Consider the following 12,454-nt stretch of genomic DNA (forward strand, 5'->3'; position numbering starts at 1 on the left):
AATGAGAAGCAAGAAAATAGCCAACCATACACATTATTGAGGACAACAGTTCCTTTCCAGAATATCCAGGAAAGAAGTGTGTTGTATAAAGACAGATAACCAACTAAATATTATTTGATATATGATGCTCCCCTACATTTTTTAAAAATAACAAGTATAGAACTTTGAGCATTCAAATGGCTTTCTGAACATTTTGTTGTAATCTTTACAAAAAACCATGTAAGGTAAAGGGACCCCTGATCATTAGGTCCAGTCATGGCTGACTCTGGGGTTGCGGCGCTCATCTCACTTTATTGGCCGAGGAAGCCGGCGTTTGTCCGCAGACAGGTTCCGGGTCATGGGGCCAGCAGCACTAAGCCACTTCTGGAGAACCAGAGCAGTGCACGGAAATGCCGTTTACCTTCCCGCCGGAGCGGTACCTATTTATCTACTTGCACTTTGACGTGCTTTCGAACTGCTAGGTGGGCAGGAGCTGGGACTGAGCAATGGGAGCTAAACCGCCGACCTTCTGAGTCCTAGGCTCTTTGGTTTAACCCACAGCGCCACCCGCATCCCTTGTAAGCTAGGGCGCTGCTAATAAACAGTACATAAATCCTTACTTCTTGTAATAGGAACTTATAGAACCCAAATAAATAAAGGGCTTAAAACGTAGGAGCACTGTGGTGAGTCAGTGTAAGCATGGCAGCTAAACAGAACAGTGATAAGACACGGCATGATGCTTTAAGTTAGTATTTTAGTATTTAACTTTAATGAAGTAAATATGTGGGTTGTGTGGGCTTGCTGACAACTGGTATCCTGTGATTTGTTGGAACTGCAGTCAAGGTTTCCTTGAATATGTGGGCAAGACCAGAAATTGTGCACAAGATCTGCTTCTGAGTGCGTAAGGGAGGTCTCCACTGAGAGCTTGCTTGGTAAATCTGAGCCTTTGAAGTAGTACCATATGACCCTGGGCTCCTCCACACTGGTGTGTTACTGTGTGTGTACCCTGCCAACATGCTCTTGACGCAGTAACAGTGGTGCATTTATTCTGCTTTATTCTGTGATGCTTCTCCAATGCTGTCCTGTCCAGAGGGCAACAGAAACGGGACAAAAAGAACATTTGTGCAGTTAGAGGATTTCACGGGAAAGTATGCACATTAGGAATAAAGCAATGTGGCCACCTCAAAACTTCTGCAAGCGCACAAACAGTACTGAATGTGGGGTTGGCTGTGTGTCGTGTGACTACCTTGAACTGCACTGGCTCCCGGTGGAGTACAGAGTCAGATTTAAGGTGCTGGTTTTGACCTTTAAAGCCCTTCACGGCCTAGGACCCTCGTACCTACGAAACCGCCTCTCCCGGTATGCCCCATGGAGAGCCTCAAGGTCCATAAATAGCAACACACTAGTGGTCCCAGGCCCTAAGGAAGTTAGATTGGCTTCAACCAGAGCCAGGGCCTTTTCAGCACTGGCTCCCGCCTGGTGGAACGCTCTGCCTCATGAGACCAGGGCCCTGCAGGATCTGATTTCTTTCCTCAAGGCCTGTAAGACAGAGTTGTTCCACCTTGGCCTTTGGCTTGGAGCCAATTTGATTCCCTCCCTCCCTCTCTTTCTTTTTTCTTTTCCTTCTCCTCCTGCGATGAGGCTACATTTTAATATTTTAATGTTCCATTGTTTTAATGTATTTTAATTTTGTTTTTAAGTTGTAATCATTCAACATGTTTTTATTATTGCTTGTTAGCCGCCCTGAGCCCGGCCTTGGCTGGGGAGGGCGGGGTATAAATAAAAATTATTATTATTATTATTATTATTGAGCACAAATCCTTGTGAATGTGCAATGGAACAGATGCTTAGAAGGGCCCTCCTTTGTTTCTTCTGCAAGCAGACGTAGCGCTATTCTTGCTTATTCCAAATCTAGACTTGGATTAATACGTCACAGGACATGTCACTTTCTATTAAGCTAAAAGGGGATCAGATAACAGCCATGCTCTGGTGTGATCCTCCACGGAGATTACCAGGGAGCAAAAGAGAGAGTCTTTCCCTTCCATTCCTTCTACCTCTCCAGACAGGTTCTAATCAGCAGGGAGATATGATTCCTCCAGGGCAAAAGGTGCCTCAATGATGCCCCATGGGCTCCAGGATCGTGCCCTTGACGCGGCGCTCTCTGGTTCATCTTGGTGAAGCTCTGAAAGCTCAGGCACCATGTGGGAGCAGTTGAAGAAAGCACTCTTTTGCCCGTTCTCCATCAGCCTTGGGGGACTCCGGAAGTGGATCCGGGCCTTCTGGAGCAAAAATGGCCTCTTGACACTTTCCATGCTTTCTGTGATGACCGGATGCCTTGTGGGGTTTCTGCTTAGGACACTGGAATTGTCTGATTTGGTAAGTGACTGGTTTTTACGGAACAGCAAGAGGACAGGCCTTTCTGAAGCAAGACATGCAATAGGCAGAGACTGGATTTCTATGACGGAGGCCATAGCTTGCTTGGAAATGGCATACTTGGTGGGGGGTCAGCTGTGTTTACTCCAGTATAGCGCACATGCTCAGGCGCACTTAATATCCCATGCAGATACTGCAGGAAAATGGTCAAAGGCCTGGAAACGATGCCTTATGAGGAACGGCTAAGGGAGCTGGGCATGTTTAGCCTGGAGAAGAGGAGGTTAAGGGGTGATATGATAGCCATGTTCAAATATATAAAAGGATGTCACATAGAGGAGGGAGAAAGGTTGTTTTCTGCTGCTCCAAAGAAGCGGACACGGAACAATGGATCCAAACTACAAGAAAGAAGATTCCACCTAAACATTAGGAAGAGCTGTTTGACAGTGGAATTTGCTGCCAAGGAGTGTGGTGGAGTCTCCTTCTTTGGAGGTCTTTAAGCAAAGGCTTGACAACCATATGTCAGGAGTGCTCTGATGGTGTTTCCTGCTTGGCAGGGGGTTGGACTCGATGGCCCTTGTGGTCTCTTCCAACTCTATGATTCTAGGAGTGGGATTTTGTTACCCCAGAAGCAGCCAGTTTCAAATCTGAGTGGCCCTGGAAGAATGGAGAGTGTGCGTTTTGGTTCTTGCTTTGTTTAGTGAGGCCATTGAGTTTAGGATTCTTCGCTTGTTTTTCTGGCAGAGGGATTGGTATCTAGAGAGGCCGAGTTTCTGCAGGTGAAGCTTTTTGCTGCCATGATGACCCATGGATTAAAGGTGGAGGAGCAATTCTATTCTATTTGCAGTTTAATGAGAAACGATCTGTTTTCCACTTCTTGAACTAATACAGAAACACAGCTGTCCTTCGAAACTCACACCTTTCTGACTGTGTTCTAGTCAAGTAATGTATACAAAAATACATGTTTTGGTGAAGGTAACATAGAAAAAAGGCATTACATTAGAGGGAATTGCTTCCCAAAATGTGCTTATTAGGAGAAATCTGTACCAAAAAGTTGGTACCTTACTTGGCTGGAAAACTCAGAAGTGTGAATTCTGCAGGACAGCTGTCTTTCAGATCGCATATTGTTTCACAAGGCTTGAATTAGCTATGTTTGCCTTTAAATGTGATTCAAATCAAACTCATCTTGCATCCCCAAGGATGGGTGTTCCTTATTTCAGAGGTTGTGGCTGCCTGAAAACTCAGGAGGAATCACCAGAGAATAAGCTGCTACTCCTCCTTCCCCACCCGCCTTGGCCAGCTCCTCTTTCGACATGGCCTTGTGCGATCTCTGACAGGGTTTAGAGAAGCCATTTCAGTTACGGGTGCTTGGTGTCATAGCTCAAAGCGCCGAGCTAAGCTGGTTACTTAACTGCAGCAAGACTCTTCTCTCCTTCCCCATTGTTGTGGCTACGATTCCCACTGAACGCAGTGCTGAATTGAATAAATTGACATTGGAAAAGTATCGGTGCCAGAGGCAGATCTGCTATGAAACTAATGAAGTTTAAGCTTCAGGGCCCATAATCCCAACAGAATATTAAAAACACAATAAAACATCAATCATTAAAAACTTCCATAAACAGGGCTGCCTTCAGATGTCTTATAAAAGTCAGATAGTTCTTTATTTCCTTGACATCTGATGGGAGAGCGTTCCACAGGGCGGGCGCCAACACCAAGAAGGCCCTCTGCCCGGTTCCCTGTAACCTCACTTCTCGCAGTGAGGGAACCGCCAGAAGGTCCTCGGCGCTGGACCTCAGTGTCAGGGCTGAACGATGGGTGTGGCGATTCTCCTTCAGGTATACTGAGCCGAGGCTGTTAAGGGCTTTCAAGGTCAGCACCAACACTTTGAATTGTGCTCAGAAACGTACTGGGAGCCAGTGTAGGTCTTTCAGGACCGGTGTTATATGGTCTCAGCAGCTGCTCCCAGTCACTAGTCTAGCTGCAGCATTCTGGATTAATTTTAGTTTCCGGGTCACCTTCAAAGGTAGCCCCACGTAGAGCGCATTGCAGTAGTCCAAGCGGGAGATAACCAGAGCATGCACCACTCTGGCCACTCTTGGCGGCCATTCCCAGTCACCAGTCTAGCTGCGGCATTCTGTGGCATTCTGTGAGAAGATGGGGTAACTGCACCCACCAGCACAAAGCAGCCCTTGGAGAGCTGGCCACCTTTGCCCTATGGAAACATCTCCATTCGTGATTCTGGATGTGAGGGCTAAGCCTGCACAATCTTGTCACCAACGGGAGGTGTGGAGGGTGGCAACACGAGAATGGGCCTTTTCAGTGGTGGCTGGATGGGCGAGGTATAAATACTAATTATTATTATTATTATTATTATTATTACTATTATATGCTCTCTTGAGGAGGCTAGGCTGGTACCATCGTTACATATCCTTAGCTGCCAGGTGAAAACATCCATCAGGCCTTTAGCTTTTAACTACCTTTGGCCTTTTTGTGAGAGTGGGATGTTTTAATGTAGATTTTTAGGTGTGTGTTTTTTTGGTTTGTTTTGCTATCTTTAATGCTCAAAAATTTTAAAGTTGCTTTGAGTTGCTGTGGCAAAAAAAGGGACATCATCACCACCATCATCATACCCACGAGCAAATTTATAGGAGGGAAAATGTGCTTTAAAAGAACATCATTAGTTCCTTGCCATTGAATGATGGCTGCTACTTGGTCACATCCACACCAGCACATAGCTTCCCTCAAAGAATCCTGGGAACTGTAGTTTACCCTTCACAAAGCTTCAGTTCCCAGCCCCCTTAACTAACTACAGTTCCCAGAGTTCTTTGGGAGAAGCCACACACTTTAAATGTATGGTGTGAATGTGAGATTAGAGATTAGAGAATTAGATTAGAGAACTGGGCCAAAACAAACAAGATGAACTTTAACAGGGAGAAATGTAAAGTATTGCACTTGGGCAAAAAAAAAATGAGAGGCACAAATACAAGATGGGTGACAAGAACTTCCTGACAGTAAGAGCTGTTTGACAGTGGAATTTGCTGCCAAGGAGTGTGGTGGAGTCTCCTTCTTTGGAGGTCTTTAAGCAGAGGCTTGACAACCATATGTCAGGAGTGCTCTGATGGTGTTTCCTGCTTGGCAGGGGGTTGCACTCGATGGCCCTTGTGGTCTCTTCCAACTCTATGATTCTATGAGATTGTTTTCAACCTAGCTTCCAGCTGTGTGCGCGATGACTTTCTTTTTTTGCTGCAAGTTCTGTGTTTCTCTGCTCCTCCCAAGTTCTCCTCTGTGGCCTAACGCTTTTGCCTTTCCCCCTCCCCTACAGGAGAAGCAGTATTTCTCATTCCCTGGAGAACTCCTCATGAGGATGCTGAAGATGCTGATATTACCACTGATCACCTCCAGGTGAGAGCAATAAGGCCAGGAAGCGGGAGGTGGAGAGAGAGTCGCAATATTGTTTAGAACGGCTCCTTTGCTCCTGGAAGAGAAGAGTTTGCTTTCCTGGGGGTTCAGTTCAGACCTCCCTCCAGAGTTGCCATGGGCAATGTGCCAGGAGAGGTGCAATTAGTTCTTCCAACAAAAGAAATAGTAAGCTTTGTTTTTGAGCCACTCAAACCTCCCTCAACCCCAGGGAAGAAAACATTGCATTCTGCTCTGGTCAGACCTCACCTGGAGTACTGTGTCCAGTTCTGGGCACCACAGTTCAAGAAGGACACTGACAAACTGGAACGTGTCCAGAGGAGGGCAAGCAAAATGGTCAAAGGCCTGGAAACGATGCCTTATGAGGAACGGCTAAGGGAGCTGGGCATGTTTAGCCTGGAGTAGAGGAGGTTAAGGGGGGATATGATAGCCATGCTCAAATATATAAAAGGATGTCACATAGAGGAGGGAGAAAGGTTGTTTTCTGCTGCTCCAGAGAAGCGGACACGGAGCAAGGGATCCAAACTACAAGAAAGAAGATTCCACCTAAACATGAGGAAGAACGTCCTGACAGTAAAAGCTGTTTGACAGTGGAATTTGCTGCCAAGGAGTGTGGTGGAGTCTCCTTCTTTGGAGGTCTTTAAGCAGAGGCTTGACAACCATATGTCAGGAGTGCTCTGATGGTGTTTCCTGCTTGGCAGGGGGTTGGACTCGATGGCCCTTGTGGTCTCTTCCAACTCTATGATTCTATGACTTGAATCTCATGGCCTCTGCATTTATTTACGCATGGAATAATAGAGTCGCAAGGGGTCCCAAGGGTCAGCTCACCCAAATGCAGGCAAATCAGGAATCGGGGCCGGCCCAAGACATTTTGCCACTTTAGGTGAAGCAGAAAACGATGGCAGCAGGGTCAAGGAAAAGCAGACTTTAGGTAGAGGAAAGAACTGAGGCTAGCAGAGGCTGTCTTGAGAGGCTGAGATGCAGGCCTCAAGCCAGTCACACAACTCGGAGGTTGGTAGCAAAGGCAAGGAGACGATAGGGAAGGCATTCCCTGGGCAAAGGGTTGAGGACCTGGCCAGGATGCAGCCCAGTTTGGACACCACTTCCCTGCATCGTCTTCCCCACAAGGAATTAAAACCCACCATCTCCAGCTGAATAATAAAGGAGTCTAAAGGTTGTGGGGATCGATTGGCAGAGAGCGGAGCATCAGTTTGAGGGCATTGACAAAGACACATACAGTGGTGCCTCGCAAGACGAAAAGAATCCGTTCTGCGAGTCTCTTCGTCTTGCGGTTTTTTTCGTCTTGCGAAGCAAGCCCATTAGTGGATTAGCGCTATTAGCGGTTTAGTGGCGATTAGCGGCTATTAAGGGATTAGAGGCTATTAAGGGATTAGCGGCTATTAAGGGATTAGCGGATTAGCTGCTAAAAGGCTATTAGCGGCTTAGTGGATCAGCTGATAAGCGGCTTAGATCAGCTGTCAAGCGGCTTAGCATCAGCTGTTAAGCGGCTTAGAGAACAGCTGTTAAGCGGCTTAGGGGCTGGGGGAAAAGGGGGGGAGGGGAAAAAACCCCACAGAACTCGCAAGACATTTTCGTCTTGTGAAGCAAGCCCATAGCAAATTCGTTTTGCGAAGCACCTCCAAAACGGAAAACCCTTTCGTCTAGCGGGTTTTCCGTCTTGCGAGGCATTCGTCTTGCGGGGCACCACTGTACTGAAAAATAGCACTCATCAAACAGGAAGGGCAACTTGAGGGGTGCAGTGGACCTCTTTTTTAAATGCCTCAGGATTTTGCCCAAGCTTGTATTCTCCTGCTCCATAGGGTGGGACCTGAACCAGTGGAGTCAAATGACAGCAAAAGGAGAGTCTGACTAAACATTTAGGAGTAACTTTTTGACGGAAGGAGCTGTTCAACAGTGGAATGGGTTACCTTGGAAGGTAATCAGCCTCCTCTGCACACCTTCCAGCTTGCCAATATCCTCCTTAAACTGCAGTGCCCAGAACTGGGCACAAGTACTCCAAGTATGGTCTAACCAAGGCACAGTGAGAGCCAGTGTGGTGTAGTGGTTAAGAGCAATAGACTCGTAGTCTGGTGAACCGGGTTCGCTTCCCCGCTCCTTCACATGCAGCTGCTGGGTGACCTTGGGCCAGTCACACTTCTCTGAAGTCTCTCAGCCTCACTCACCTCACAGAGTGTTTGTTGTGGGGGAGGAAGGGAAAGGAGAATGTTAGCCGCTTTGAGACTCCTTCGGGTAGTGATAAAACGGGGCATCAAATCCAAATCCAAACAGTGTTAGAAACTGAGATATGAAAGCGAGGAGCTAAATGGCACCTTTAACCTAGGTTATGGGCGCGACAACAGAATGTCTAGGCATGTTTTTTTTTTCTTTTAATAACAAGAATACAGTGGTACCTCGCAAGACGAATGCCTCGCAAGACGAAAGAGTTTTTCGTTTTTTGAGTTGCTTCAAAAGACGAATTTCCCTATGGGCTTGCTTCGCAAGACGAAAACGTCTTGCAAGTTTGTTTTCTTTTTTGTTTCTTTTGATTTTCAATGCATTCCTATGGGAAACCGTGCTTCGCAAGACGAAAAATTCGCAAGATGAAAAAACTTGCAGAACGAATTAATTTCGTCTTGCGAGGCACCACTGTACAAAGCTGAAAATGAATGCACTGCAGCTAAAATATTATGTTCACTTTTCACATGGTCTAGTCCTTCCCCTGTCGTCCCCCCCTAATATATTCTCCTGTCTTCAGAGAGTAGCTGGAAGCGGGGAGGCAGAAAAAGGTCCTCCTTTCCTTCTACTCTGCAGTTTTAATCTGAAATATTAGGCACAGTACTGCACCCAGAACTCAGAACTGTTCGCACTAATCAAATGCCCTGTGGCAAAATGCACCTAGAACAATGGGAGTTTCGAACCCAGGGCAGAATGGAGCGGTCCTGTTGCTTCCCTTGATCTGGACACCAAACTTCTGTTGATGCAGACTAGGATAGCATTCGTTTTCTTTGCTGCTGCATCACACTTCCTTTCCTTTTTCTGCTACTGGCAGGATGGTCTTATAACACCCTCAAGCGCATCCTCGGGGATTTCAGGCCCAGTTCTGCGTGCTGGCTTGAACCTGCCTGAGACCCATATACATTATTGACCCCTCCCCCCATATAACAATGTGTGTTCGTGGCCAGCAGTCCACCAAGCGAATAGGATTGGTGTTTGCTCACATTGCTGCCGTGTTATTTTATAAGTCCATAAACAAAACTTAATTAATCATGGGGGCTTTTTATGTTTCTTTTATGTTGAAATGAATTTAAGTACCATATTTTTCGCTCTATAAGACGCACCAGACCACAAGACGCACCTAGTTTTTGGAGGAGGAAAACAAGAAGAAAAAAATTCTGAATCTCAGAAGCCAGAACAGCAAGAGGGATCGCTGCACAGTGAAAGCAGCAACCCCTCTTGCTGTTCTGGCTTCTGTGATAGCTGTGCAGCCTGCATTTGCTCCATAAGACGCACACACATTTCCCCTTACTTTTTAGGAGGGAAAAAGTGAGTCTTATAGAGCAAAAAATACGGTATGTTATACAAGTTATGTAACTTAAATTAAACAATGGACAGCAGAATCATGGACTTGTGGAGCTGAAAAGGACCCCAAGTGTCACTTCGTCCAACCCCCTGCAATGTGGCAGGAGCTGGAGAAAGGAGTAAAAGGTAAAGGGGACCCCTGACCATTAGGTCCAGTCGTGGCCGACTCTGGGGTTGCGGCGCTCATCCCGCTTTACTGGTCGAGGGAGCCGGTGTACAGCTTCCGGGTCATGTGGCCAGCAGGACTAAGCCGCTTCTGGCGCAGCGGAACACCAAAATCAGAGCAGCGTACAGAAATGCTGTTTACCTTCCCGTCGGATCCGCCCAGAGTGGCTGGAGAAACCGAGCCAGGTGGGTGGGCTATAAATAATAAATTAAAAGTAAAGCTAAAGGGACCCCTGACCATTAGGTCCAGTCGTGGCCGACTCTGGGGTTGCGGTGCTCATCTCGCTTTATTGGCCGAGGGAGCCGGCGTACAGCTTCCGGGTCATGTGGTCAGCATGACAAAGCAGCGCACAGAAACGCCATTTACCTTCCCGCCAGAGCGGTACCTATTTATCTACTTGCACTTTGACGTGCTTTCGAACTGCTAGGTTGGCAGGAGCAGGGACTGAGCAACGGGAGCTCACCCCGTCATTGCGGGGATTCGAACCGCCAACCTTGTGATCAGCAAGCCCTAGGCTCTGGTTTAACCCACAGCGCCACCCGCATCCCTGGAGAAAGGAGTAGGCCAGCAATAAAACAGCTGGTGTTTACTCAAAGAAACCAAAGCAGCGCAGACCTAGTGATCATAGCAACTCTTCCCAGTTGCTCTTGCCCCAATGAGGCAGTTGCGAGGACTGAATGCCCCCACCTTCCAGCCACACTCTAAGGCAGGCATAGGCAAACTCGGCCCTCCAGATGTCTTGGGACTACAACTCCCATCGTCCCTCACCACTGGTCCTGTTAGCTAGGGATGATGGGAGTTGTAGTCCCAAAACACCTGGAGGGCCGAGTTTGCTATTTCTGCTCTAAGGCTCCTCCCCTGTTCCTTCCCCAGCAGCCTAAGACTCTGACATCTCTCTTTGCTCCACCCTCTTCATACTGTACTTCTTTGGGTTCTGGGACACCAGGGGGAGGGGAGCTGGTTGCAGCAGGAGGGGGAGACCCCCTGGCTTCTTCAGCATCCTGACTCATCTCTGTCTCCTGGTCCCATCCTCTCCTGCCTCTGAGTCCGGACTGCTCTCTGCCATAGCCTCTTCCTACTCACTAAACACTGTTACCTCTTCAGCTTCCGACCCCTCATCCTCCCAGTCTTCTCCCTCTGACTGCTCACCGTTGTCCCACCACCACTCCGCGGGCTCTGAGCCGTCTTCCCCTGTCAATTCCCCAGCTGGTGCCTCTCACCACTCCTTGCATCCAGCCAGTCCACGACACAATGCAGGAACCACAGCTAAAAAGTCCCTGGTAGGTGGCCATCCAGTGAGACGAACAACATAGAATTTGACAGAAACCGAACTGCAGCAGAATGGAAGCCTTGCTGATTGCGGCAAACAAGAGGTCAGAACAGAAACCGCTGCCTTTTTAACAATCCTTTTTTTAAAAAAAAGATATTTATTAAAGTTGCCAATATATTACAAAAATTTGAAAAAAGAAAAAAAAGAAAAAATATAGGAAAAAGAGAGAAAGAAGATACAAAATAGAAACAGTTAAAAACAAATCAATCTTTCCATATCATATCTTTCATTTACTTGTTTCCCTGACCTCCTCACACCTCCCTTTCTTGCATTCCAGTTCAATTGGTTAATTCAGCAAATCCTTTCCCTCTTTAATTTTATCTTAATCTTTTGTCATAACATATTCCAGCTTTAAATTATCACCTGTTAACAATCCATTTTACATATTCCTCAACATTGCTGCTAAAAAATCCCACTTAACTTCAATCCAACATCATTCTAACATTCATTAATTTTACAATGTTTCTGTAAGTAGTCTTTAAATTTCTTCCAATCTTCTTCCACCATCTCTTCTCCCTGGTCTCGGATTCTGCCGGTCATTTCCGCCAATTCCATATAGTCCATCACCTTCATCTGCCATTCTTCCAGAGTGGGTAATTCTTGTGTCTTCCAATACTTTGCGATAAGTATTCTTGCTGCCGTTGTACCTTTTTAACAATCCTGGTGTCGGATCCTGCCCTTCTCTGCTTTCCATATGGGCAATACTAATATTGGCCACTAGGCTTAGGGCCTTTGCAGCTGTGGCAGCTGGACACGGGTGGCGTGTCCTGCTTTGCCACTTAAGGCGAAATTGGCACATGACACCCCCCCTTCCCTCTCCTTGCCACCTGTACGTGCGTTGAAAGGTAGCACCCGCAAAGCGTTGGCAACAGCGCTGGCTTCTGGCAGCATCTCGCTAGATATTGGTGCCAGTGCCACTCCTCTGCTGCCCATGGGGTGGGGTCCGTGGGAGTGCCACCCCATGGACTCCCACTGCTTGCCTCATGGGGGGCTGGCCCTGCACCCGAGGCTCGCTGGAATGGGGGAATTCTCCCTGTTTGCATTCCAGAAGGGTCAAAACCTCTCCTTTTTCGTCAGATGTTTTCATAGAATCATAGAGTTGGAAGAGACCACAAGGGCCATCGAGTCCAACCCCCTGCGAAGCAGGAAACACCATCAGAGCACTCCTGACATATGGTTGTCAAGCCTCTGCTTAAAGACCTCCAAAGAAGGAGACTCCACCGCACTCCTTGGCAGCAAATTCCACTGTCAAACAGCTCTTACTGTCAGGAAGTTCTTCCTCATGTTTAGGTGGAATCTTCTTTCTTGTAGTTTGCTCCGTGTCCGCTTCTCTGGAGCAGCAGAAAACCTTTCTCCCTCCTCTATGTGACATCCTTTTATATATTTGAACATGGCTATCATATCACCCCTTAACCTCCTCTTCTCCAGGCTAAACATGCCCAGCTCCCTTAGCCGTTCCTCATAAGGCATCGTTTCCTTAACTGGCTGATAACATTTCCTGGGTAGTTGTATTCTGTTTTATTGATCTTATATATTATGGTAGTGTGAATAGCTCTCTTTCTCAGAGCCTATTAAGTGCCTCTGCAATCCCCTTGGGAGCAAAATATCTCCCA

At 47.1% G+C, this 12,454-nt stretch overlaps 2 protein-coding genes across 3 annotated transcripts in view; both read left to right on the plus strand.

Moving 5' to 3' along the window:
* TNFAIP8L1 (TNF alpha induced protein 8 like 1) overlaps positions 1–12,454 on the plus strand; it is a 155,099-nt gene that overhangs the window by 72,704 nt on the left and 69,941 nt on the right. The window lies entirely within an intron of this gene.
* Positions 1,793–12,454, plus strand: part of LOC310668400 (excitatory amino acid transporter 5-like) — a 32,787-nt gene continuing 22,125 nt past the window's right edge. The window contains exons 1-2 of the mRNA XM_083421668.1: positions 1,793–2,355; positions 5,672–5,751. Coding sequence (XP_083277794.1) covers positions 2,179–2,355; positions 5,672–5,751 — 257 coding nt within the window. The 5' untranslated portion in view covers positions 1,793–2,178. The remainder of the gene's footprint in view (positions 2,356–5,671; positions 5,752–12,454) is intronic.

Source organism: Podarcis tiliguerta (assembly GCF_965153285.1).
Source record: "Podarcis tiliguerta genome assembly, chromosome: 18".
Taxonomy (NCBI): Eukaryota; Metazoa; Chordata; class Lepidosauria; order Squamata; family Lacertidae; genus Podarcis; species Podarcis tiliguerta.